This window comes from Hetaerina americana, unplaced genomic scaffold (assembly GCF_022747635.1).
Source record: "Hetaerina americana unplaced genomic scaffold, ioHetAmer1.1.p SCAF_4, whole genome shotgun sequence".
Classification (NCBI taxonomy): Eukaryota; Metazoa; Arthropoda; class Insecta; order Odonata; family Calopterygidae; genus Hetaerina; species Hetaerina americana.
Window position 1 is genome coordinate 103,275,136 of NW_027286985.1, and position 27,787 is coordinate 103,302,922.

At 38.8% G+C, this 27,787-nt stretch overlaps 3 protein-coding genes across 3 annotated transcripts in view; 2 read left to right on the plus strand and 1 right to left on the minus strand.

Moving 5' to 3' along the window:
- The first annotated feature begins 692 nt into the window (after window positions 1–692).
- Window positions 693–19,595, plus strand: LOC139692530 (uncharacterized). Its single transcript, XM_071590752.1, has 3 exons — window positions 693–1,103; window positions 18,690–18,785; window positions 18,855–19,595. Exons 1-3 carry the CDS (start codon window positions 693–695, stop codon window positions 19,512–19,514), a joined length of 1,167 nt encoding a protein of 388 aa, XP_071446853.1. The 3' UTR covers window positions 19,515–19,595.
- Window positions 19,596–19,814: 219 nt separating this feature from the next.
- thoc6 (THO complex 6) lies at window positions 19,815–26,947 on the minus strand. The gene is made up of 6 exons (XM_071589698.1): window positions 26,763–26,947; window positions 26,362–26,583; window positions 26,120–26,287; window positions 25,890–26,052; window positions 24,462–24,698; window positions 19,815–19,947 (listed from the first exon to the last, which is right to left on the minus strand). Exons 1-6 carry the CDS (start codon window positions 26,864–26,866, stop codon window positions 19,867–19,869), a joined length of 975 nt encoding a protein of 324 aa, XP_071445799.1. The 5' UTR covers window positions 26,867–26,947; the 3' UTR covers window positions 19,815–19,866.
- Srrm234 (Serine-arginine repetitive matrix 2/3/4) overlaps window positions 26,945–27,787 on the plus strand; it is an 88,317-nt gene continuing 87,474 nt past the window's right edge. The window contains exons 1-2 of the mRNA XM_071590753.1: window positions 26,945–27,085; window positions 27,360–27,624. Of these exons, the coding sequence (XP_071446854.1) occupies window positions 27,386–27,624 (239 nt within the window). The 5' untranslated portion in view covers window positions 26,945–27,085; window positions 27,360–27,385. The remainder of the gene's footprint in view (window positions 27,086–27,359; window positions 27,625–27,787) is intronic.

Genomic DNA, 27,787 nt, shown 5'->3' on the forward strand with positions numbered 1-27,787 from the left:
CATTTCCCAAGAATGCCGGAGTGTAGCCGTCCGAATTTCCACAAAAAGGCACAAAAACAGTGTAGAAAATTTAGAAAATATCCGAATACCTTATAGTTCAAATGAGTTGGTGTTCCAAAGGAGGAACATGTAAACATTCTTATAGTTTGAAACTTACAAGTGGTAAATAAAAGCCAAAGATTAACTTCAATAATAGTGAGGGATAATTTCTCCCTTTCTCCTTGTGTCCTAGGTATGTTCAGTATTTTTTGATTTTATAAATTGTCACGTTTGTTCAGTAAGCAGCAAATACGCTTGTTTAGACATTTTGCGTTGAAATCCCAGTCCTAAGTATTTATTTTGTTCTTACGAGTTGCTCAGTTTTCAAATTCAAATCATATTCTCTATGCGGAAGTTCTTAAGCTATACATTACGCCGTGATAATTTATCAAAACTAGAGTTGTCGATCCAGGGAAGTGAGCCAAAACTGCTCGTCACGGGGCTCCGATGCTCCGGAGACTTCAACGCCCGGGGCGGTGCCGCTCGCTCCGTCAAGTGGAGACCCGACTTCGGTCTCCTTGCGATCGAGGTGGTGGGGAGATGATGGGAGGAGGTGACGTGTTCATCGTCTTGGGGGGGTGGTGCCGAGCGTGACCCGACGCCCCAACACGGCCCACGGTCGTCCCAAGGTCGCGGGCCATCACGCAGAGAGGATGGGCCAGAGGTCTTCCAGGAAGCAGAAGCCGCTAGTGCACTCCAGCACCACCCCCATCGACAGCTCCAGAGGGCCGCCGGCCGCGGATCCCAATTTGGCGCCAGGGGGGAGATGCAGCGGCGGGGGCGTCATCACCGCGGCCCGCCCGGACGAAGTGGTGGGCTTCGTGCCCGAGTGCGTGATGGTGGGCCGGGGTGAGCTGGCCCCTCCGCCGTGGACGCCGATGGAAGCGCCGGCGTCGTCGAGGGGGAAAGCTCGCCACCTGGTCCATCTCGCCGCGCCCGAGCCCAGGAGGGCACCGTGGCCCAGCGCGCAGCCCGCGAACGAGCCTTCCCCCCCACCACTACCCCCACCTCCCCCTTCGAGGTTTGGGTACGAGATACAAGATTTGGACGGGTTTTTGTCCCAGGTGAGCACGCATTGCAATAATAACTCTTCCTTGTCGGCAATTATCCGTGTTTCGGCAGTTATTATTGCAATGTGGTACACTAGTGGTACGGGGCTCAATGCTTTGAGAGTGATTTTAATGTCTTTTTTGTGTAGGAATCCCTCTTCATGGACTTAATTCTAAATTTTACATAGTTATAAATTGCGTGTGACATGTTTTTATGATTAGTGGTGGAAAATACAAAGTTGTTTGAGGACGTAAGTAATATAATCCGTACCCTTTTTCTTATATTGATGATTGCCTGCTGGGGGTATGTGTTGAACGGTCCTCATTAGAAATGACTGATCTTAAAATTGTATCCGTCGTAATTTTGTTATATTTCTTGGTAAATAGCAGCTGTTTATTAATTAATTATTAATTGGTACCCTATATTTAGTGAAACAATTGTACAAGTACAGTAACTTAGTAACATTTTCAATGTTTTTGAAATATCTGCAAACCTGTATGAATAGTTCAATGGGTGTAAAATGTTATGAATAGTTAAGCGACATAATTAAACCATAGGTTTCTCACCAATTATTGGGAAGACCGGCAGAAAAAAAACTAAAATTTTCGGAAAAACACTGGTAACGATGCATAAGAAAAGGTTTAAAGAATTTTGAAATAAAATGAATACGCATACAAGATAAATTGCCAATAATTGTGACATTATACAATTTCGTACGATAAACTAATGCCCAAGAGCAATACTGAAAGAATTATGCGGCGATAGGCTTAAGGGGAGTTACAGTTTTAAGCTTAGACAATCGACCTAGTTAGCAATGATATTACAATATTCGCAAAAGAGTTTTTCAAATATGTTATTAGTGTTATTTATTCCACCAAAATGAATTCCACAGATCTCCAAAAGCACCAAATATCTTGCATACCATTCTTGCGTATCCAGAATCTATTCCAACCCATGGAACCAGTTATATACTACGAACAAGTTTGACACACTAACAGTATTTATTTTCAGCATGGAAATTCCGCGGTGGAGATAGCTTAAACGAAGGTTTGTTAAACACATAATTGATCGTATTTTTATGTCCTCTCTTGTGCATTCAACGTGAGTTTTGTAAGTTGTATTTCCTAATGCACCAAAAAGAACAATTTTTATTACCCCATTCTAAATAGTGGATCGACAGATCGTCAAAAATTATTGGTTATTAACATTGTTGTGTTTAATCCAAACTGAATGAGAAAATTTGGAAAAAAATATTATCCTTAATAAACTGTTGAAAAGAAAATTACTTTATTTTCTAAACAGTCATTATCATTTAATAGCACCGAGTGTATAGTTTGAAGCCCAAAAGATGCTTGAGAAATTACATGGTGCAAGTCTCCAGAGCAATTAATAGTTATATGAGCGTATCGTGGCTGTACTTATTGGCGTAAAAGAATATCGACAATACAAATCATGATAATATTTTTATGCTACAGCATGCAGGTTCGTGGCATACCTTCGAACTCTTCTAAGAGCATTGAATTATCACCCAAACAATATTCAATCAATAATTTTGAAACTATAATATGTCTCCGTGTGCCTTAGGTTCAATGTTTCTTCTCCTTTTCAGTTTCTCATTTATGTAAATGTGAATTCAAAGAGAACTTAAAAGATTCTGAAGGTCAAATAACCCCGACCTATGAATAGGTGGCCTTGGTAGAGATTTGATTTAATATTATTTCTGTAAAAAATGCGGAACCAACGAACGTTTTGCTGAATATCTCGGAGTAGCATTCGATCAACAATTAGATTGGTATCAGCATATTAGTCGACTAGTATTGTTTGGTAGCCTACAGTTTAAGCTAGGTTTTGAATGGACACAGACTGGGAAAAGATACATTTCTTTACCTCTCCTGTCAAAACACAGCCTGATACGCCACACCACAATAGACCCTTCTTCCATTCCACAAGAAATTACATACTAAAGAAATCGTACCTACTTTCTTCCTCCCTTCATTCCGTCGAACATCCATCTCGCTTTCCCACCCCTTCCTCGTATGCCAAATATCCTCCCCTCTGTCACAATTTTCAGCATTCCATCGCCAATCAAATGCTCCGCAGACATGTTTCCTGCGTCTTTTGGATTTCTCCCAATTATCCCCCTCTTCCTCCACCATACCTAGTGCTCTCTCGTTTGTTTCCTGCTTCATCCTGTTCACCTTTTCCATCATTCACACCCACAAAAATTTAAAAGCCTCCATCTATGCATATCATCTTGTTTCAACGACCACGTTTCCGCGCCATACACTGTTACAAAACCACGCTCCAAATCTAAGTTATAATTGATAATTTTTACCGAACGTCCCTGTCGTCAATTCACTCCTTGTGAAAGATTCTTTGACAAAAGAAATTCTTCCTACATGTATGTCCTTAGCATTGTAACCATATTGGTCCAGAACATTACCAAGATGGTTGCACTGTGCCATCTGCTCTATTTAAAACTTCCTGTTTAAACGTTTAACTGAATCTCCTTCTTCTGCACAAACCTCAAAGCATTAAACGTTATGAAAATATCGAGCAGTTTCAGGAGTGATGTGGTGAAGTCGAACAAAATATAGAATAGATGATAACAATTTATACACACACACACACACACACACACACATATATATATATATATATATATATATATATATATATATATATATATATATATATATATATATATATATCTACTCAAAGCGTTTGTTTTATTTGCATTATTCCTCATCTCATATCGATCATACATATAATAATACACTCAAAAATGATTGCAACTCCATTGAAAACTAGCTGATCAAAGCTTGATTAACTGAAAATTTGATTTTTTGAATTACCCGCCGACTTTCATTTCACTTCTACCCTTGAATCGTTCACCATTTCCTCCAAATATGCATTGAAAAGCACAGGCGATTATGGACACCCCTATCGTGCCCCTCTTCCTAGCACTTTCCATCCCTACTCCTTATTCGCACCTGAGTAGTCTGAGATGTGCAGATTGCGGATGTATCGCCTATCCCACCTGACGTCCTCTATTTCTGTTGTCAGAGCACTAGAACACGTCTCCATACTTCCGCTTCTGACAATACACTGGATGAATGTAACGACCTCAAATCTGCGCATGAGTATTGAGGGGGAATGTTGCTTCGAAATGCCATCAAGAGAGCTTCTATAGGTTATTTTGTTTGTGGTCTACAAGCATATGTGCATTAGTTTTCAGCCTACCCTCGTAGCAATCAAGTACACCTAGGCCTAAGCTATCCCCATCTACGTCATATTCTCTCTCTCCAAGTCTAAGCTTGCTGGCCAAATGTCTTTATCAAGTAGAATTTTTATATATTTTTTCGGTCTCTCTTGAATATATCCTGGTTCAATTAATAAATTTCCTGACGTATAGTAATTTAATAGTGTGCATTGATTTCCCTTATGCTTCCTGACAATGTTTTTACCCTCCTGTACAACGCACCAATTTTACCCTTTCTTCGCTAACTTTCGATTTCCTCACACCTTGTCTTTCACCACGCTTCTCTAGCTCTATCACTTTCCCGCCATTCAACTATTTGTGCTTTTCTCTACCTAAATCTGTGCTTACATTCTTCGCTTTTCTTCTTTCGACTACCTTTCTCATCACCAGGTCCTTAATCCTTGGTTTCCTTATCATTTTCCTATTTACTGTTCCGAAAAGAGTAGTTTCGTATGCGGCTTTCGATATCCTTTTTTGATATGCCCTCATCTTTCTTCTACTGAACCCGTCTCCTTGTCCTCGCTCATAAATGTTTCGATTATCTCCTCGTTTTCAGTTATTTTTTTCCCGGTTAATGTTTCTACATTCCATTTCCATGTCTGTCTACCTTTTTTTCTTTTTTTTTCAATCTGGCGTTACACTTTATAAAATAAATTATGATTCGGATCTGCATCCGCTCCCGGGAAACTGTGCGAATTAATCATGCTGTTCGTTAACTGGGTCTAACCGTAAAATAATCTTGCTGATATAGTTATGGATCCCCCGGTATTTTCCACGTATAACAACGTCTGTTGAGGTGTATAAACTAAGTGATTGCTATGATGAAACCCTGTCTCCTGCAGAACTCTGTTGCTCTCTCCCCTCTGTCATTCCTGGTTCCTAAAATGTAGTCTCCAACCTAATTTTCATCTACACCTTCACACACCGACTCATTCTAATCCCCCATCCCTATTTAATATTTACTTCCGGGAACACTCGAAATTGTAACCTCTAATTTTAAATATACCTTCTTCTTCCTTATAGGCTCTTGGAGGCTTGTAGACCTGAGAAATGACCCAGTTCATGGCTTAACCTTTTATTTCCACTATTAATATTCCATCACTCACCCTTTCAGTGACTACACTACTTCCTAACCTTTTGTTCAATACTTCTCCACCCCTTGCTGACTCTCTTCCCCTTTTCTTTATATTACACCATCACTACCGCTACAGTAATCTCCGTTGTCCTTTCATATCACCTCGCACAGTCTTAAAATATCTACGAGCTGAAAAGTCGCGGGATTTTCTATTGCAGCGCCCATTTTAACAGTTCGCAGTGAGCAAATTAGAAGAACCACAGTCTGCACTTTACCACTGCAGGATGCGTACTGATAATAGGGACGTTTAGACCCTTTCCTCTAGTCCTACCCACCGCAACACTAGGCCGAAACGTAAGTTACTTTCTTGACAGCCCTCGCATATTTCCTCTCTTTACTCTCTCCGTTTATTTGATGCTTTCCCTATCCTCCACACCGTTCTAACATTTCAAGTCGCTCTTTTCACCGGTTTGGTCCTTGTCTGTGCTGCTACTGTCGATTTCGCTTTGCAAGAATTTCGTGTGTTCATGACCGCGAATGCTTATTCTGCCCCTCTTCTGGGAACGACACGCGGTCCATTGCTGCCAGGACTCATTTCCATACTCATGTCCATCATAAAGTCTTTGGATAATTTATTGAAGTGGTTTCCCGTTGCCTTCCTCAATATTGTTTTTAACATGACACCATTAGTCAAATGTCCACCCCACTGGGGCCAGACGCCTTTGCAGCCGCCTCACTGAGGGACAGGTGCTGCGTGGATTACCTTTCGTCTGGCTCCTAACCTTCGACCTATCTGGCATGGATGACCCTCCCAGGAGCAATTATCATTCCTCCCGCCAGCACAGCTCTAGGGGTCATCAGAACGCACAGATCCATTCACCACGTCAAGGCTGTAGTCAATGGGGAGGGCATCATGATATATTTATATTTTATTTGTAACTACAATGCTAAGTATAACGAATGATTTCTTAAAACCTATTTTGAATTTTTCATCCACGTCTTTGCAATATAGGCAATAGCTAAAAAAGAGAAAGATGATTAAAAAAATGATTCAATAGAAATTTCGTGCCAAGAGGAATGTTTAGTATGAGATGGGCCAGCCGGGTTACGTCTCTTGAAGAGGAGAGGTTTATCGAAGAACTGTAAGGAATGTAAATTGGTGAAGTCCTATAAAGAGATGATGAAAGACGTCTTCACAAAAGATTATGAAGGAAAAAGGATATGCAGGCATGGTGAGGGAAAAGGGTAGCCTCACAGGGTTACGGTATGTAACGGGTTCGTGGAATCTAGGATACGATTTCGTATGATCGGGAGAGCATTGTATTATCTTGCCGGTAGATTGGAATTCCTCCTCAGGCATCGATGTGAGTTTCATGAATGTGATTTTATTATCGATTACACACATCCTCCCTACTCTCTGATCAAACGCAAATACTTTTGTTTTGGACGCATTTATCATCATTTTCATAGTAGCTTTTATGGGAGGCGATCGACAGCTGCAGTCGTTTGCGCCATTAGGGATGGATGGGAAGAAAGAAACGGTGGAGAGAAACCCGGCGTCGGCATTAGCCTAATCTTAACGAAAGGCGCCAAGGGGTCCGCAGCTTAACGTCCTGTCCGACGGACGGCATGCTCACTCAAAGTGCCCTCCACACAGCAGCTCAAGTAGGGATCGGTATACCACTGAAAATTATCTGCCGCCTCTGGGATTCGAACCCGGGCCTTCTGGGTGGGAAGCCAGAATGTTAGCTACCGCACCATCCCGATTCCCCATCATTTTCATTATTTCTGTCGCCTCGCCAAATCTTTCCAGAGCTGCGTGTTGGGCTCTCAATCAACAACATGATGCCCAGAGTAATATTTCTTCTTGGCGCATCTATAACTTTGTGTCTTCGGCATAAAAAAATAACGAGTGCATTTATATCTGCAATCATTACACAATATATACTTGTATATGTCTTATCCGTCAATTGTATCACGTTTGTACAGTTTAACATTGCATATCCATGGCGAAATTACGAAAAACCTTATGAAGAGCAAATAGGCAAACTGTATGCCGCATAAAAGGCCACAAAGCCACAGTTCACGAACAGATTGGTCCAATGTTACCGTCTTTCTTTTTCAATCAGTATACTACAGATCTCTTCCCCATGATTACTGAAGGGGCTGATCGTTCGGCAGAGCTTGCATTCCGTCCATCCCCCCTCCAATACAAATAGACAATTATTGCATCCTTCCACTCGTTTGATAGAATTAAAGTTTGCAAACATAAGTTAAACACCTCAACGGAATGAAAAGTAGTTTTTCGCCTACGCCGACAGTTTTTGTTTTTTTTTCAAATTCTTACAGGTCTTACACCGTCATTTCTGCTTGTATCAGCTTCCCCTGGATCATTCTCAACGCCTAATGCGTTTGTGTCATTATCATGCTCTATGCTTCCTTACTCTTTCCATAATTTCTTTGGCAACATGTTTTAGTTCATTATTTTTCTCTCCAATAACATCATGTGCACCCTTCTGAGTATCTTCAGTTAGCTGCAATCATCCTCCTTTTTGCCTCTTTGCACTCACATAATCTCCTCTTTTCCACCTCTCATTCTCCCGACCATATTTCTCCCGCGTACACCTCCAGTGCGAGCAAGAGCCGCTTCTATTAAACTCGTCCAAGCATCACTCACACTTCCATTTTCAAAATATTTTTCCAGCTTCTCCTGATTTGAATTCGCTTCGCCCTCGTATGAACATTACATTATTACATTTTCATAAGGCTTTTCGACTTCTGCGCTTAAATACTTTAAAATGTTTTTATCTTCTTTGATACGTACTCTATCCCCGTTACCGCTTCTGAAACTGCCCTATAAAGTCCTCTTTCAAATTATGCTTCTCTCATTTCCCTCGTGTCCTTCACTAGCGCTCTCTCTCATTACAAGTATACAGCGGAACCAATAATGTTTCAAGAATTATATCCCTGTGAAACGTGGATAAATTATTAGATTGGAGATTATAGCATATGTTCTAGGGTCGGGATTCATCCATTAAACCGTCACTTTTTCAGAGGCTTTCATTTTAGCACTAACCTAACCATCCATGTTGCGTAATGCCATTTTTATTTTAGTTTTTCAGGATAATGCTAATTCAAAACTTATCTCAATTTTTCTCATAACTCATCCCTGAGGTTTCCAGTTTCGTCAGTCACTAGTGGATGACGAACTGCAATCATAACTCCTCCAGGGTCAATTTTCACACGTACACAGAGTGACTAGGAGAGGGTTACATGACATGCCCTCTCATTCAGAATCAAGCCCACCCCCAGGATTCGGTACCCATTGTCACCAACTCCCCCTTAATCCCAAAACACTCTCATCAATCTCAACAGCATCACACACCTTGGGCTTTGTATCAGGTACACACTGGACATTTTTCCGTCTCAAGAACATTTCTGCCACCAATTCTTGCTTCTTTCCATGCGCATTCTCTTCTCTCGCACTCTCAAGTAGTAATTGTTCAATTAATGCCATATCGTTTCTTAATACACCATTTTATATTATCTACTCCGCTTCGGTTGACCGCAGCTTTTTGTAGACATTAAAAATGAATTAAAGAAGTATGCAAAATTACTTGCTTTTTCGGCGCCTGTGCCTTGTGCACCTTTTTCCCTTCTAACAGTTACGGCGTTCGTTTTGCCCCATTTTCGTCAGCATTTTAATGCTGACGACTATTAATAGTACAACAGGCACACTTTCACTATTCTAAACAAGCTACGTATTAACCCTTCTAATGAGACTACCTACTTAGCCATATACTGCTTCCCACGCCTAACCGCTAGGAGGTTTCATTGAACCGAGGCACCAGGACGCTCTAAATTGTTGGATTCAATTAACGGTTAAATGTAATGAAATACAAGTGAGATGTAAGCATTTAATGAAATTGAGATTAGATACAACAGATTTGTCAAAATTGTTAGGGGAGGAGTTTTTATTTTGAGGATCCGGGAGATCTTGAGTACTTTAAGATGACATACTGTATCATTTTTATTTATTTATCGACTTAACTGGGCGAGGTTGATACATAGTCCTATCTTCCACCTAACCCTTACATTACAGAAATTGAAGACAATTACATACAACCAAGGAAGACCCTCGAGGAAATTCCACCAAGATGGGAATTGGACCCGCAGCCTCTTGGTTGGTAGGCGAGGACGTTACCCCGCCGCCACCAGGGCTAGCATATCATGAGAGTGCAACAGACGAACTGAATCAAAGAATTAGGGCATTAAAATTAGAATTACTTATTTCGGAACGGAAATTATTTTACTATTTGTGTACGAATCCACTTTCTCATATTATTAGCGATGATGAAAAAAAACAAGGCTGAGTGCACGAAAATTTGTGAAAAATAACTCTTGTAATCGTCCGTTTTTCGTATTCCGAACGCTTAACAAAACTATATTCAGAAAAAATACACATTAAATGGTTTTGTAGCTGTTTCTGCCACATCTCCTTGCATTGGCTCGCAATGTATATTGTTTTAGATGCTGAAAACCAATTACAATACACCAGCAGGTATGTGGTAATCAATGAACCAACTGAGGAGGTGAACAGATGGATATAATATGGTGAATGGCTCTATGGTCCACCTCTGATAATTGGTTCCCAAAATCTTGAAATAGAGGAAGAAGGTGAAGACACGAATTGTGGACTGAATGTTAGAGATTATGGCAGAAAAGACCGAGGAGGAAGATGAACCTGACAAAGGAAAGAGCTATGGTAACTGTTAAAGGAGATATGTTTCATGAGATACGTTAGAGATGAGTGGTCGGATGGTTGTCACTCAACAGTAATGTTATCCATTAAGGCCAAGAAAGGACACTAAAAAGAACCGAGGAATACTAGGCCATTGGTTTAATATCCCATACTGCCAATGTGTTAATAAGGGTTTTCTCTGGAGGGCTGGACTGATTAATTAGGGAAGAGCAGTAGTCGGATTTTGAAGAGAAGGGGTTTTCATGAGATTTCAATTGCCTATGAAGGTAGCAGAAAGATCTATCTAGAAATCTCGGGAAGAACCCTTGGTGTTCATTGATTTAAAAAGGCATTTACTAATTTTTTATGGGATAAGTGAATGGATAATTTGAAACATAAAAGAGTGGATTGGAAAAAGTACTAACTGACCAAGATATTTTATTCTGATAAGAACGCGTAGGTTGCTTGCGGAAATTAAGAGGACATAGGGAAGTAACCGGCAAAGAAATAAGGATAGGTTGTTCTCTCCCTCAACACTTTCATTAAAATCATTTTCTATGTAGCTTAATTTATCGCGCAAAAAGATAATATTTTGAATTGCAATTACCTTCTGTGTTGGCTAGAGTTGAGATTTGGTGGTCTCTAGTGTGGTAGGCTATATTCAGTTCTGTCCCCTCCTATGTAACATGCGAGCTTCTGTGGCGGTTGGAATTGAGACTTGTTTTAAACGGGTTTTAGCGCTAACATCTGCATGCGTGTGCGCACTGGGGTCGGTTCCTCTTCAGGGGACTACCTCGAACATGATTTTCCGGGATTTTTGGCGGATTTTTTCGTTCCTTTGCCCTATATAAGCACTTCATCTCCTTAAAACCCTTGTTCACTCCTCCGGGTGCTTTTACCCCCTGCCACGCACCATTTTGGTGGATCGCGGGGTATTTATGTAGATGTATCTAAATGTGTAATTTACGTATATGTGGTCCAAGTTTCATTGATTTGATTCAAGTATTGCGTCAGTGGCATCCGATGCAATTTGAGACATGTTCAGTTCTCACAAGAATTCTTCCGACAATATAATATGCACTCCTAAAAGGTGTTCCTTCACATTTGGGACCGGAAACAAGTCACGTGAGGCTAGATCTGGGAAATAAGGAGAATTAAGGACACACTTTACATTGATCTTCGCGTGATAGTCTCGATTTCGCGGAAGTCAACGCGCACAAACGCATCTCATGCCCAATTTTTCCGTTACCAACGTATGGCTGACATTTTTGTTAGTTCTGTTAGTGCTATTTACGTCATTCGAAAATCTGTTCCCACAAAACAGCTGTGTTTTTTGTCGAATTCCGCAAGAGTAGTGGCTTGAGCTCCGGGTCCACCTTTCTTTGAAATTTATATTCTCACCTCTTTAAACATTTTAATCATCTTCTAGCTGTGCTGTAGGGAAAAACAGACTCTCCATTTAGCCTACTGCAGTATTACATAGACCCGGCTGACGATTTGTTGTTCCGGCGAATGCATAATATCTGCAGCAGATTGTTCATCGTAGGCTACCGCCACCATTACCATGGGCGAACTGAACATACTATATTCCAACTTTCACGGCCTGCTGCTGACGTATTACCGGAGCATTATCGATGAAGTTGGTAGCAAATATACAATATACATAAAGCTAACAGTATAACATAAAATTAAGTTAGTATACAATAAATTATTTGAATAAAAAATTATATGATCTCTTTCTATTAAACATACATACATTATTAGAGAAGAGGAAGAAAATGGAAGAATGTAAACACAGAGTTAGGCAAAATGAAGTACAAAAAGTTTGACAATAAATGGAGGCGGGCAACAAATAAAGCAAAAGAAGCATGTTGAACGATGCAGTGTGAGGATCTGGAAAGTTTGCAGAGGAAGAGTGAAATCGGTGCGCTGTACAATAAAGTTAAAACTTTATCGGGAAGTAAGAAAGGAAGATCTATGCTAACAGTTAGAGATAAGGCGGGTAAGTTAATAGTTGGCTCAGAAAAGATCCAAGAGAGATGGAAGGAACGTATAGAAGAACTTTATAGAAAAGAACTTCGACCAACAAAGTTAGACATAGAAAAGGTACATGACGTAGAGGACGATAGCTTGGGTCCAGGCATACTCGATGATGAGATAGACAGGGTAGTAAGGGAGATGAAACTAAATAAGGCCGTGGGGGTGGATAACATTCCTGCGGAACTATTAAAAGGTTAGGGAAAATGTGCGAGGAAGAGGCTATATGGACTCATTTGTAGTATCGATGAGGAAGGAATCTGGCCGGAAGACTTTGTGAGATCAGTGTTAGTTCCAATTCCGAAAAAGGTAAAGGCTACATCATGTGAGGACTACAGGACAATAAGTTTGATATCCCTCGCAGCTAAAGTTGTTCTAAGGATAATAAACGAAAAGATAGAGAATAGGGCAAATGATTACTTAGGGGATGATCAGTTTGGGTTTAGGAAAGGGAGAGGTATTCGTGATGCCATTGCAGTAATGAGATTATTAATCGAGAGGAATATAAAATACAACCAGGAGGTATTTGCCTGTTTCTTAGATTTCGAAAAAGCGTTTGATAGAGTGAATTGGGGAAAACTAATGAGTATATTGCAGAAAGTAGGAATAGATTGGAGGGAAAGGAGGCTAATCCGCAACCCGTACATGTCTCGGACTGCTCAGGTGCGGGTGGGAAACGGGGAGTCAGGATGGGCAGTGTTAGGAAGGGGTGTAAGGCAGGGTTGCCCATTATCACCGTTGCTGTTCAACCTGTATGCAGAGGAAATGATCAAAGAGGCATAGGAAGAACTGGAGGTAGGAATGAAAGTGGGCGGGGAATTCGTAAAATCAGTTAGGTTTGCTGATGACCAAGCTTTAGTTTGTCAGTCAGCCAAGGGGCTGCAAGCATTGCTGAGTGAATTGGAAATTCAGTGCGACAGGTATGGGATGAGAATCAATATTAATAAAACAAAGGTTATGCGATTTTCTAGAAAGAAAAAGGCCAAGCTTAACATTAAAATAGGAGGGCAAAAACTAGAGCATGTAGAACAGTTTATGTATCTCGGAAGTGTTTTGGACCAACACGGTCAAAGTACGAGGGTCATCCGGAAAGTAGTACCCGTTCGTGCCGCACGAAGTGCTGACGACGCGAGTAGCCGCTGGACGAGGTCAGATAGCTTCAGTGGCTTGTCTGCCTTCTCTGAGCCAAGTTGCGTGACGCTAGCATTGCCTGTGTTGTTTCTGTGATTGTTTACAATGTTTAAAAAAATTGAGAACGCCGCCAGTTGTGAAGTGAGGGCAGTGATTAAATTCCTCAATGCAAGAAACGTTCGCCCATGTGATATTCATCGCCAATTAAAGGAGGTGTATGGAGACAATGTAATGGACGAGTCGTCTGTTCGGCGGTGGTGTCGCAACTTCAACATGGGGAGGGGGAACACACACGACGATGAGCGTTCGGGGAGACCGTCTGTCATTACAGACCAACTGGTGAGCTCAGTTGACGAATTCGTGAGGAACGATCGGCGCGTCACAATTGATGACATCTGTGAGCATTTTCCCAATGTTTCTCGAACAATTGTTCATGAAATTGTTAAACACCATCTGCATTATGCAAAAATTTGTGCAAGATGGGTCCCTCGCGTATCTCAATGAGCTGGCGGCGAAGGACTATGCAGCAGGAATACAGAAACTTGTCACACGTTATGACAAATGCCTTAATTTGCTTGGAGATTATGTTGAGAAGTAGTTTAAAGTATCCTCTTTCAAATAAAATTTTTTATGTTTGTTAATATTTACTTTTGTGTCTTTATTTCACGAACGGGTACTACTTTCCGGATGACCCTCGTAGTAGGGACGTAAGTAGAAGAATTGTGCTAAGCAAAGAGGCTTTCACAAGGAGGAGGGAGTTGATGACAGGAACGTTAAGTAAGGATATTGAGAAGAGACTCGAAAAAACTTTGATATGGAGCATAGCTATGTATGATGCAGAAACTTGGTCATTGAAGCAGGATGATATATGTAGACTGGAGGCTTTTGAAATGTGGGTGCGGAGAAGAATGGAGAAGGTGAAATGGACAGAGAAGAAAACAAATGAGGAAGTACTTGGTATGGTGGGTGAAGAGAGGGGTTTGTTGGGAGAAATCCTATGGAGGCAGGAAAAGTGGATGAATGGGGTATTGACCGGCAGTGGGATGTTGAAGACTGTAATAGTGCGGAGAATGTTAGGCAAAGAGGAAAGGGAAGGAACAGGATAGGGATGTTAGATGGGATGAGGGGAGGAAGAAAGTACTCAGAGTTGAAGAGGGGTCTGATGTAGAGTAGGATACCGGATTTTGTGTTTTGTTAGGAGTCACAAAATATTTATTTAATAACTGTGTCCATCCAAAAACCTACCTTAACCAGTAGATCACCTTATAATATTATTTGAAGATGTATGAATGGAACGAGAGAGGTATGTTTAACCTCTCTATTATTCCTTTCATAGATATTAAATTCAATATTCATAGAATTTCTTATACTTATATTTTTAAGAGTGTTGGGGAAAAAGCAATGTTTATTAGTAGAATGATATAAATTATGTTAGTGTGTGGCCTGGTGATATTTGCAGAAAGTAAGTAGGCTTCAAATCAATTACCAGAAGGTAAAGCAAATATTGTGTGTGACTTGGTTTGATAATTAGAGCAAAGTGAAAGAAAATGTATGGCTAAGTGAGCTAAAAGAAAATGTTAGGAGACAAATGTTAATGTATGGCAGGAAGGTATAAGAATGCAATAGCCTTCAAGTATTTAGGAAACTGATTAAAGGGCGGCTATTACTTGAGAATATCATGTTAGGAATAATTAATACCTTCAATATGAAGCGATGATGAACGTCTGCATCATTAAACAAATAATTATGGAAAATAATGGTCGAATATTTGGTTTTGAGCATGGCAAAATACAAGGTGAAGGCAAGGATATTTAGTGTAATGAATGAAATCAAGGATTGGAAGTGTTGAAAATTATGGTCTGGAGGAGAAGATTAAGGATTGGCGGGGTCGAAAGAGTTTGGAATGTGGCACTGAAAAGACTAGCCAAAGCAAGGATCCCATTCAACACCATAAATAAAAACGGAAGAAGAGGGACACTCAGATGAAATGAATGTTGATGGATGTCTTGGAAAGCAAAAAGTGCAGAGAAAGTGTCAGCCTGAAACTTGGCAAATTCCATGGGCTAAACAGCACAAGGGTTTGAATTCTTTACCTATGGATTTCCAGTAAAAAAATCGAGAAAGGAGCATGTGTAAAATATCCTTGGCTTAGAAAATTATTGTTAAGAATAAGGAGCAAAATAGTTGTCTGTTAATTTTCATATGGATCAAAGACATTAGTAATATACATAAGTACTAATTTTTGCTCTACTTAGTACATCAACATCACGCCAAATGCTCTCTCCAGAATCTCAAGCAGTAGCGAGTTCTTCAAACCTACATTGGTAGTCCAAGCAAAAGCAACCCATTGTAAATTTTGTGATTGGTCATCATGTAAACAGTTTTCCTGTCAAAGGCCAAAATTTCTTCACTTTAACGAAAAATTTACCTCCTAATATATTGAGAACTAGTTTAATTAGTGAAAAATCTTCATCTTGGGGATTACCATAAGAAGGGAGAAAATTATTCGAGGACATCTTAAGTTTTAATACATTTCCCTTTATAATTAAAGTGAAAAATTGTGTATGTGCATATTGTACTCACTGCTACAAGAGATTGTTTATTGTTTCTGATAATCCTTTGTCATTATCTTTTGCTGCAATAAATCTTATGGAATGCAAGGAAAATCACAGCATAAAAGATACATTGGAATGTGGTACAGCAAAAAAATTGCAATTTCTCTGGTTTCCAAAATTTCCTTCCACAAAAGCTCTTTCATGCAATTTTCTCCAACTGGTATATATTTAATCAGTCTCTCAAACACGTAACTTCTACTATGTATTACAAACAGAATTGTGCACCTCCTTACACATCATGCTGCAGCGACTTTTTCATTATTCTACTACAGCTCAATTCTCTCAGGTGTTCAGCACTTTTATTGAATCCCAGAATAGAGTTCTGAGAATATATCTATAGTATGATACAAGATGTTATTCCGGGCTCTGAAAACAAAATATGTGTAACAAGTGGTGGCAAATAAGACTTCAAAGAATACAAGGAGAACAAAGTATGACCAGGGGGTAGAAATTCTAAGCCTTTGGAATGTTCAGAAGGATTCAATGGATATTTTTCAGTGGACAGCTCATTTTGACTCCAAGCCATCCAATTTGGCACAAAAACTGATGATAAATGATTAAAAAACCACAATTATGAAAATAATATGTATCCACAGGTTTAAATTTATGTGAGCATTACAAACATTACATTAGTGATCCTTGAATTGTAGTTGTTTTTAATAACTCATAAAATTAGTGTATAGAAATAAATATTTAACCACAAATCAATCACTTTTGTGAGGAGAAAGAAGGTAAATTAAATTATGCAAGTATCTTATCCATATTTATGTTTTAGATGAGGAACTCTTGAGTTTCTAAAACATGGATTGGAAACAGATTGATCTCTCGCTAATGATCAACTTTCAAAATTATCCCTCCAATGCTAGATCAGTAAAATTCCTCATCTTTGAGATTCACTTTTTATTGTGAACTGAACTGGAAAGAACTATTCTGGACAAGTGAACTATTCTGGACAAGTGAACTACTGGACACTCAGACATTATTTATAAATTTAAAGTGACAAAAATATGATTATGATACCAGCTCAATAGTAAATTTAACCAAATATCCTTAAAAAAATCATGATATATCTTAAATTTTTAAAAAAATTTCAAAAATTATATTTGGAACAAGCTGTAAAAATTTTCCTTCATCTCTTTTATTTTTCAGTGCATATGCGTTGTCAAATGTTATTAACAATAATACTACAAGTTGCCAAAAAGATGATATAACTTTCTTTGATTTAAAACATTTTCTGGATGTGACACTAGGTGTTTAGCAAATCCCAGGGATTGCTCAGTAATAAAATTCCACAGGTCTTAGCAAATTTATAGCCATAAGTTAATGCTAAATGCCAAAAATAAAAGGATAAGTGTGGAGTCAAAAAAGAGGAGCTTCATTTAAAGGACCCTGTGTTAATGCTGACATTCAGCATTAACACAGGGTGCATAAACATCAGTATAGTTTTGCAGATTATAGTGAAAAATCTGTCCCTTGCCACCCTAAATACCCTTATTGTATTTTTAACAGAATTAAGTAATGTAGACATTCAACGCGTTGTAGAGAGTGCACACAAAAATAATCACTTTTACAACTCAGTATTTTAATAAGTGTTTGAATAGTCCAAAAATTTGAGATAACTAATTTGACAAGCTTGATGTATTACAAAAACCTCAATGGGATTTTTTCAAACTTTTCCCTCCCCGTGGACTATAACCTTGACGTAGGGGAAGGGCTGTTGTACTGCGTTGAGGACAGGAATTAAATAATATAAAGGAGATGATAATGGAGAGAGGAAATATAGATATTTTAGTGCTGGGTGCGCTTAGATGGCAGGATAATAGGGATTACTGGTGTGATAGTTATAGAGTACCTATTATACAGCAGAAGGGAATATAGCCAGTGTTAGTATTGAACAAAAAGATAGGAAGAAGTGTTGTGAACATAGAGCAGGTGGAAAATAGCGTGTTATTTTTTGAGGTAAAAGCTGAACCAACGAACTAGGTCATTATTTAGGTCTACATGCTAAACAAGTAATCACAAGGAGGAAGAAATAGACAGGGTATATGATCAATCAGAGGAAATAATTGTGGACGGACTTGGAAGGAAGCATTTCTGATTACATTTGATGTTCCTTTCTACTGATGTTTTCATATACTGACATGACATGTGTTACTTTTCCAAACCCAAATGTTCACCTAGTTAGTTACTTTCACTACTATGTAATCTTCCATTGATGATTCTCAGGGCTACCTTAGTTGCATGCAAAATTTAACTAATCATTTTATTCTCCTAGAATGCTACTGTTTCACTTTTTTTGGGATGAGATCATAATTGGTTTAATGAAATCTTATGCTGAACTTCATTCCTCATAAATAGAATATAAGAGTTTCGAGAATCTTTTCCTTGAACTCTTCAGTTCCTCTATTAGTATTTTTCTACTTCCTTGTTTGAGTTTATTTCTCTAAGGACTTTTTCTATACTACCATTGAATATTGCTGGACCCATGATATCCTTTTCTATATCACATTCCTTTCAGTTTCATAGATACACAAGTCAACTTTTAAATTAACTTATCATGCTGATCCACATGTCTGTCGCCATTTCTCAACTGTTTACATTATCATTAAAAATCTTTTAGGTTTATCATCCTTTTTAAATGCAATTTGTGTTATTCGGGCTTGTAACTTTTCTTTGATGGTGGATGCTGATAAATGACTTATAGTTTCTGAGTAAAAAGTATACCTAATCTCTTTACAGGCTTCTCTGCAAAATCCAGCAAACATACCAGTTGTCCTGGCATCATCCTGTGTACTCTACCAAACTGCCAAAAAGTCCTCTCGATACAAACATAGTGTGGACTGCAAGAGTGAGATGCATTGCTTGCAGAAAGGCTCAACTGATTACCTGTATGACTATGAGAAGAATGAACAGATATTCCTACCATTGGGCATGGTGGTCAATGCGGTGTTTAAGAACAAGGGTTGGCTGTATGTGCAAACCCCCCACGGGGAAGAAGGGTATGTGTCTGCAAGGGTGTGCCTGCCCCTTGGGATACTGCCTCCCCCTCCTCCCCCACCCCCAGTCAGGCCCACTCCGAGTGTTCTGTCATCTCGAATGACCAGGGATGCTTACTGGGGACATCTCCACACCTGCCCACCAAACAAGACGGACACGGAGAAGCTCAGGGACACAGTGTCAGAGGGTGGGGAGCTGAGGACGCGGGCGGCTCACAGGCGACGGAGGGTGGTGGGCGGTGGGGGGTGCCGGGGCCATGCGCGGCCCGAGGAGGCCGCCGTGGACCGGCTGTTCCTTAAGGCAACCGCTGCCATGTCTGTTGCCTCGACGTGTGGAGGGGGAAGGAACAGGCGTGGGAGGTGGGGGGGAGGGAGTGGTACTCAGAGGGAGACGCTTCTGCTCATTCGGTCGGATTACCATGGAACAGGCTGCGACACCATATCCGTGGACAAGGGAGACGTGGTGGCCCTGGTGAGTCATCCCCTGGATGACTGGTTTTGGGTGCGAGCCCACGATGGGACGGAAGGATTCATCCCATCAGCCGTTGCTGGACATGGGTTCATTTGATGAGCACTGTTGAACAGGGCACCAAAACCAAACCATGACTGCATTAATTAAAAGGCTGAATAATTTAAAGCACAAACTATCCTGGTGTCCTACACGATGCTTTGTGTTTCTTTTAACTCTTGAAACCTAGTGCATCAATGTTTTGCCCTACTGTTTCCCACTTTTCCTCAATTTGTATTGAAACTACCTCAACTATTGATGTTTTTTGACGAAAAATGATTAAAAGTTACTCAAAATGTAAAGGTTGAATGGACTTCATTCACACTGCGAGCAAGGAGTTTATAAATGAATGAAATGGAAAAATATAAAAATGTTTATTTTTAAGAAAAGGCAGAGAGTGCAGAAAAATCTGTTAAAATGAAAGAATTTGATCCCGATAGCTGAAGTTGGAACAAAGGTCGATTTTTGCACTGGATCCTGCGATGCTCAGGGCCTAAAAAGTAAGAAAAAATTAACTTTAATGAATCTGTATATAATTAAGATAGTTAATCATATAATTTTTTATAACACTCTTTTGGTGTCACCTCATATACAAAGGTTCGTGCAAGATGTCACCATTGTGACATCAATGTATCCAATGATCAAATATTAACTTTGGAAAAAGCAGGCAACTTTAATTGTGGTATCACTATTCAGAACAGGCTTTTCAAATTACTTAACAAGAGAAGAAAATGAGTGATAATCTTTGCCATAAAAATAAATAACCTTCAATTAGCATAGATTGATGTAATGGAGAGGTGTAGCAGAGGTGAAGCCAAATGTATTGAGGTTTTGGTGACATTTCCAGAATGCCATACTACACCAGTGATGAATCTTCAAGCAGTAAGAGTTGCATACTGGGGAGACAACAAAGATCAATATCAATGGCATCACTAAATTAGTTAGCCACATGTATGAATTGATGATAGGGCAGACAGGAACCCTGGATTGACTTTAGCTTACTCTTGACGTGAGTAATTACTCCTACCTCCCATCAACTGGAGTTATTTAAATTCACCCCTTCAAAGACATGGGAACCTGGCTATTAACATGTGATGCTGGTACATTACTCCATTCCAACCAAGTCACTGTGAATATTTAAGTTTATAGTGATAGTTACATGAATTGATCAGAGTAAGAAATAATTAGCTCTACGGCCTCTCAATTAAATAAGAATGGGGAAGAAAACTCCAATGGCCATTAAAAAAATAAATTTACGGCCATTGGAGTTTTCTTCCCCATTCTTATGAATTGATCATCTTTTAGAATGGCGTAATTAATGGAATAGTCCCTCCTTCAACCTAAACCCTTCATATGTATTACCAATCAAGCATACATGTATTTTAAATCATTTATTAATTTATTGATATTATGCATAATTAAAAATTCAAGCATAAAAAATTGTAGAATTCATGCATAGTGTAAATATTTACATTTGTGGAGAAATTAAAAGGATTATATGCTGATGCCATTGATGTAAAAATCCACAGCAGAAAAATACCTTGGGCATTTAATGGGGTATGTAAAAACCACCCCTACTGAAATCTACCAACACCCAACCCTTGTAAATTTATATACGAGGGTTGGTTGGCCAATACAAAAATGATCATTATTATTTTTAACAATCTACTTTTACTCATCCTCCAAATGTTGATGAAATTCTTGCATTTTGATGCACACACTATGAAAGTAACACTCGTGGTAATTAAATGCTTAAACACTGCTGTGGTTAAATATTTACTTTAACCTCAAGGACTATTGAGCAAAGTGCACAAATACAATAAACTTGTGATATTGCATGAACAGTAATTCAGCACAACATCTTGTTCCTTTCAAGACCTTGCAAATTCATAGAGTACAAGGATACCTTGGTAGCTGTAATGGCAAAAGCACTCAGCCAGACATTGGAAGAGTGGGTTCCAATCCCAATAAGGGTAAATGATTCTTGAACAGTTAAATTCATGCATTTCGATGCACATCAGCAGATGATTATATTGAAGTAACTACAGGTACTCTACTGCTGCCTTTCCAACAGTTCTTCCAATGCTGATTGTCCTGCTCGAATTCAACACCACTGGATACGTTTCACTTGTCCCATCCTTTTTCCTAGTCTTTGAAGACATACTGGAAGCTATTTTTTGATAGGTCCTTCAAATATCCTCCATAGCCTTCACCCCTGGGTATGATGACAAGAAACAATTTCTACAAATACATTCCTTCACATTGAGGAACAAAAAATGTCACATGGGGCTATGCTTGGACTACAGGAAGGATAAGAAACACACTTTACATTGATTTTCACCAGATATTCAGCAAAAAATAATTTGTGATTTGAGCCATACATTACCATGGTGTAGTATTCAGCCTGTATTGTAATATGGCCTTTTGCGATTGATATGGTACTGGATAACTTTCAGCACATTCCCATACTATGCTCCATTTACAATTTTGATATTTGACTTGCGGAAACAAATTCCCTGAATATTCCAAATTGATTTGACCAAAAATTTCATAGTTGAAGCTACCACTTTGGCATTTTTTGCTGTTGGTGAATCTAGACATTAACACACACAGCTTTGCTCTTAGGATAAAAATACTAAAATGTCGCCAAAATTCCCGTACATTGATAAACATTGAATGGAAGTCCTCATCTTCCTTTGACATCTTCTTAACAGTGAATGAATCTCCACACCATGAGTGTCCTGTTGCATGGGTACGAGCAGTCTACGAATCCACCACACACCTCATTTGCAGTTTTTCTGTTGACATGCGGTTGGCACCCAATGAAAATTTCTATATTTCTGATAATTTTCTTGGTGTTATTTGATTTATTTTCTCTTGCAAAGGCAGCGGTGGTACGAATGGTTACTTCCATAGTAGCAATGACCAATCCAGCTTCCTATGAAATGGGCTGTATCCCATTTTTTAAGATTGAAGCCATCTTCCAGCTGCATTATAGGGAAGAATAGACTCTTTACAACCGTTCACTAGCATTACATAGGCCTTGGTTCATGATTTGTTCAGTTGAAAGCAAAATTACAATGCAAAGTGCTGGTCTTGTTTAGTTACCAGGAGGTGAACTGAGAACATGTTTCAACTTGGTAATAGCTGCCACTGAATTAATACTGGAGTAAAAATCAATGAAACCTGTATGGCCCACATATAATTACACATTTAGCCTATGCTATTGTAAAATTTATTTTTCAAACAGTAAATTATTCAAATAAAAAAATCTCTGATCACTCTTTAATTAACAGCCCTCATAGGAATGAATATGCCACTTTTTTATTACCATCAGTTCATTCTATAAACTATGTTTTCAAGGGTATGGTTCTTTCTTTTACAGGATTGGCAACTATGATTCACGTGATTAGCAACTATGGATTTTAAATTCTGGATTGCTGGCAAGAAACCTATATAATGCAAAAAAAAACATTACATAATATCTTTAACTAATTTAGTGGTAGTGATTTTTGCTTCAGTGTACATAAATGTTTCTACGGCATTTCTATTTCATAGCAGAGGTAATTAACAAATCATTGTCATGTTGAGGATCAGAATTTTTGTCACTAGGTAGAAAAAATTAAAATGCAAATAATCATTTTTACATAGTTCTTATGGGCAATTATAACCTACAGAGTAAATCAATGCATCCCAAATTTCTTTTAAGATTAGAAAAAAGTATGGATAGCTTTCACAAACCTTATATTCCTATCAGTTACTGATAATCTTTTCAATAATTTTTTTCAGTAATCTTTTCAGAGCAAAATTGAAGTCCAAATTCATTATGTAAATGCAAGGTTCTATTCATTTAGGGAATTCATAATTTTTTACATTGATACCAGTTTTGTTCCATGTCATAACCACAAGGAGGTTACAAAAATGAAGGGGAAATTAAAAAAAGGCTCAATTCAAGTAGAATGTCCGGATTTTTCAAGGGGATGGTAAAGTTTAAGTCATCCTGGATTAAGTTGCATTACTACTAAGTATTTCCACATAAGCCCTGAAACACAATGTTGGTTCTTCCAGTAGAATTTCCCTCCAATTTTTGGGTCTTCACCACATACGTTGATGTTGTTGATAACAGTTTTTCTGGTGTTGCAACTAGCATCTTCAGGTCAAAGGTGTCAAATTGAAGTCCTGGCCATCTTTATATAGGGCATACCACAAGCTAGCTGCTTCCTGATGGCCCTTTCTTGTATGACTCTCTTCCTAGTACTATCTGCTTCTATATTCATAGGTTTGGGCATTTTTTACAGGAAGTCATCAAAATTATGAAAATGCTCAAGACATGAATAGAGATGATGGATACCCTCTCCATAGCGCTGGGAAGATAAGCCTTCCAGAAAGAGCCAATTACGAAGCAGCTGGCTTTTTGTATACCCAATATAACGAAAGCCAAAACTTTAATCTGGCCCTTTTGACCTGAAGATGCTGGTTGGAACACCAGTAAAACTGCTGTCAACAATGTCAAAGCTTGCGGCGAAGAACCAAAAAATGGAGAGAAATTCCACTGAAACAACACTTATGCAGGAGGCCAAATGTCTACAGAATTAACACCTTTTGTTCATACATGCATTGCTATGAAGCAATTTACAGCATGGTTGGATTTTAGAGCTTCCAGATTCGAACAGTTTGTAGGATTCCAAATAAATTATTACTCCAGGGAATCCTAAACCACATACCTTGTGAAATATGAAAATAATTTGTTTTGGAATTGAATTATTGATGATAGAAGGTTGAACATGAGCATAGCAGATACCATATACTGAAACAAATTCCTGCGAACCTTTTATAATTGCAATTAAATTTGAATGAAATGGGTATTTTAATGTACATTGTAATCATTTATTCTATATTGAATACACTAACTACTTGTTTACTGGCAAAAATGCCCTAGGAAATAAAATGTTAGAATTTCAACCCACTAACTAAGAAGGTGAAAATTAATCCTGGCCAATCACAAACCTTGATTGGAGACTCCTGTAACACAGCAGAGTAAATGCTAGTGGATGAAGATGGAATCTGTGCAAGAATATCTCCGCTGTAACTGAAGTGATAGAAGAAAGGATGACATCCTCCAGCCATGATTCGGTCATCATGGAACCCAAGGAAATGAATTCCACCATCATCCATTGGATATGGCATAGTCATATCTAGTGATCTGGTATGCCACAGCGCAGGCCTGGGTCCACCACCGCAGATCTAACAACAGAAAGCAGACATCTTAAATTCAAAGGAAATTGAAATACACTCCCAGCATTTATTTAATTCACCACAGGCACATAAGAATGTTGCAGTTTAGAAATAATAGTACTGAATGATTTTCCAGAAAAGATATTGAGTTATCACTCGGAGGGGTTATCAATTGCAGTATTGATTAGAAGCAGTCCTCCTTGGTTTCCGAGGCAAGAGGATATGAAGAGGTTGTGGAGGCTTTTGAGGTGTGGGTGAGGAGTTGCTGGGAGAAATCCCAAGGAAGCCAAAAAAGTGGATCAAGAGCATTTTAACTGGCAAGGGAATGTTTAAGACTGTGATAAGGTGGAGAATGCTGAGCAATCAAGGTAAGGGGAAGAATAGAATATGCTTATTGGATGGTATGAAGGGAGGCAGAGATGTGGATGAGTGAAGATTTAGATTTGAAGAATGGTTGATTTTAATTTCAAATGCTAAAATGAGTAGATTTAATAAAGGTTTAGGAATGAAGTGATGGTTAGTCTATGTGCCCATGTAAAAGCATACCTAAAATAATAGACCACTATTGGTTATAATCAGTGGATTTGCAAGGTTTCGAGCAATCAGGACCGCAAGTCATTCCTCTGCATGATTAATTTATATGGTTATATTCTGGATGGCACTTAAGTTGACTGCTGAATAGATTCAGTCCTATTGAGGCCATTTATTTTCTAATAAAAAGGGGAAAAATGTTACGCAGGTGAGTTTGGGGGATGAAAAGAATATGAATGTTGGACTGAACAAAGGAAAGCACAAGTATCTGTAATGAAGAACAATTTACTGCAGTGTAGCCTCAAATTTCTAAAGTGGTAAATCGACAGGACAAGGCAAAGTGCTAAATATTTCAAACATCAACTTAGGCAATGACATACGGTTACAGTGGTCGACCCTTTACTAATTGCAAGATGGTCGGGGAATGTATGGTCAATTAATCTGGGAAAAATTCAATCCCGACAAAAATACTAAGGCATTGGCAGATATTATACGTGGTAATTCCTCATCATGGGAGAGAAAACTAGATCTTTATGCAAAGCCTGTCTTCCAAATTTTACTCATTAAAACGGCCAAATATGACTTTGATTTAAATGCTACATTATATGAAATAACCTAAAAAAATTATTTATAAATTGAACTGTATAAGTGACATGACTCAAAGTTTACCATCCAGTCATCGCTAAGGGCAACGGCTCCGATCCACTTCCCTAGATGGGGACGACATAATCTTTCGTGCATGAAGGGCTGAACAGCACTGCAGCAAATTTCCTGCCTGGTATCCCATAGTCGCACACTGCCATCTTCACTAGCAGATGCCAATGTAGTTCCGCTAAAATGATACCGCTGTTTACTGGAGGGTAAAAATAATTTTCTGACGAAATAATGATAATACTTACGAACTATGAATACAGTGAATGTAATCATCGTGCCCTTCAAAGCTTCTCAGCAACTTTCCATATTCCAAGTCAAAAACATATATCTTATTATCTCCACATCCTGCGTATAAGTAGCCACCAGTTTCACTAATTATAAGTGAATTCACATCAGGCTTTTCCAATGCGTCCCTGAAATCAGGAAGAAGTCACAATCAGCTTGTGGACGTTGAGAATGAGCATAAACGTGATATTTGGCTACTTACTTGCTTGTGGGAATACTAATTTGCCAACATATTTTTGGATTCGTGGACGTCGTAACTGACTTCCAGTCCCATCCTACGATATCACCCACAGAACCAATAATAAGAAATTTATCAAAGGAAACCATACTACAAAGCTGCACTCCCTCATGAAGGGTGTGTTTATAAATAGGCTTTCTAGGGGAGGGAGGAGACTCTTCTGAGGGATTCAGAAGTTGATTGAGGCTATAGATATAAATAATAGAAGAGAAAAAACATGAAATACACTGGATTGATGAGTACAACAAAACATTAAAATTCATTTTAAATTCAAATAAACAGCGGCAAAAGCCGGCACTTGGTCTATGTGCGTAATTAATCCCTACACAACATATTGAACTATTGAGGAAACTAATGATACATACTCATATACTCCTAATTCTCCATAAGTATTTCCAACAACCAGATATTTCCCACATGTTGAAAATGTTTGTGACAATATCGTATTGTATAAAGACTTGTCCACCATGTTAATAATTGACTATCATAAAAATAAATCGATTAGAGAGCCACCTAGTATTCATTTGCGAGATATATTCTGTATTCCAATATGGCTACCAGTAATGGTAGATCGAGACCGCCGAGGGACTAGAAATATGGATTAATAGCGATATAGAAACTCATTTGGGTGTGAAGTGTTGTGCTTACGAATCTGCTTCGTAACAAAGTATCTGTTTTAATCGTTAAGGTTAGTGCGTGACTATCACCAATAATAATCAATTTCATTTAATTTTTTCGCGGGTCGATAGAAGGGGTTGGGGCTATATCCTTTGCTTTTCGATTGTAATTATATTTTTTCTGCGACGAAGTCGCTGAACAATTATGAAAGTAAATGGTTTGGGTTGAAGACACTTGAATATTGGAGTTTCTATAGATTTCTATGGTTTGTGTTAGAATTACATATAGTATGTCGGAACGTCAAGACGAGTAGCTCATTGCTATTTATTTGTTGATTTTTATAGGAACGTGTTCTTAGGCGGAGCACGACATGTATAATGGTATAGGTTTGCCAACCCCTAGGGGTTCAGGAACCAATGGTTATGTACAACGGAACTGGGCATACGTTCGAAAAACGAAAGATAAAGTTCATTATAAGACAGAAGAAGAATTAGAGAAATTAGAAGCTCATAGTAACAGACAGCCTAATAGAGAAATCTTGGACCATGAAAGGAAAAGGAAGGTGGAGGTGAAATGCATTGAGTTGGAAGAGATTTTGGAAGAACAAGGGTGAGTACTTAATGTAATAATTATACCAATTATTAAGGTTTTGTGTTGAAAGATGCAGTATCATACATGGCAACATCTGGTTTAGCCTATGATTGTTCCTAAGAGCTTTAGGTATGTGTTATTAATTCTATCTTTGGGTGGTGCTGTGATGGTGGTTGTTTCC

Coding starts and splice junctions, on each gene's coding strand:
- LOC139692530 (XM_071590752.1), top strand. CDS start 693: ATGGGCCAGAGGTCTTCCAGGAAGCAGAAGCCGCTAGTGCACTCCAGC. Junction 1,104..18,689: donor TGGACGGGTTTTTGTCCCAG/GTGAGCACGCAT, acceptor ATCTCTTTACAG/GCTTCTCTGCAAAATCCAGC. Junction 18,786..18,854: donor CCTCTCGATACAAACATAGT/GTGGACTGCAAG, acceptor GACTATGAGAAG/AATGAACAGATATTCCTACC.
- thoc6 (XM_071589698.1), bottom strand. CDS start 26,866: ATGGTGGACAAGTCTTTATACAATACGATATTGTCACAAACATTTTCA. Junction 24,699..25,889: donor CCCTTAGCGATGACTGGATG/GTAAACTTTGAG, acceptor TTCTGTTGTTAG/ATCTGCGGTGGTGGACCCAG. Junction 19,948..24,461: donor TACAGGAGTCTCCAATCAAG/GTTTGTGATTGG, acceptor CTTACTTTTTAG/GCCCTGAGCATCGCAGGATC.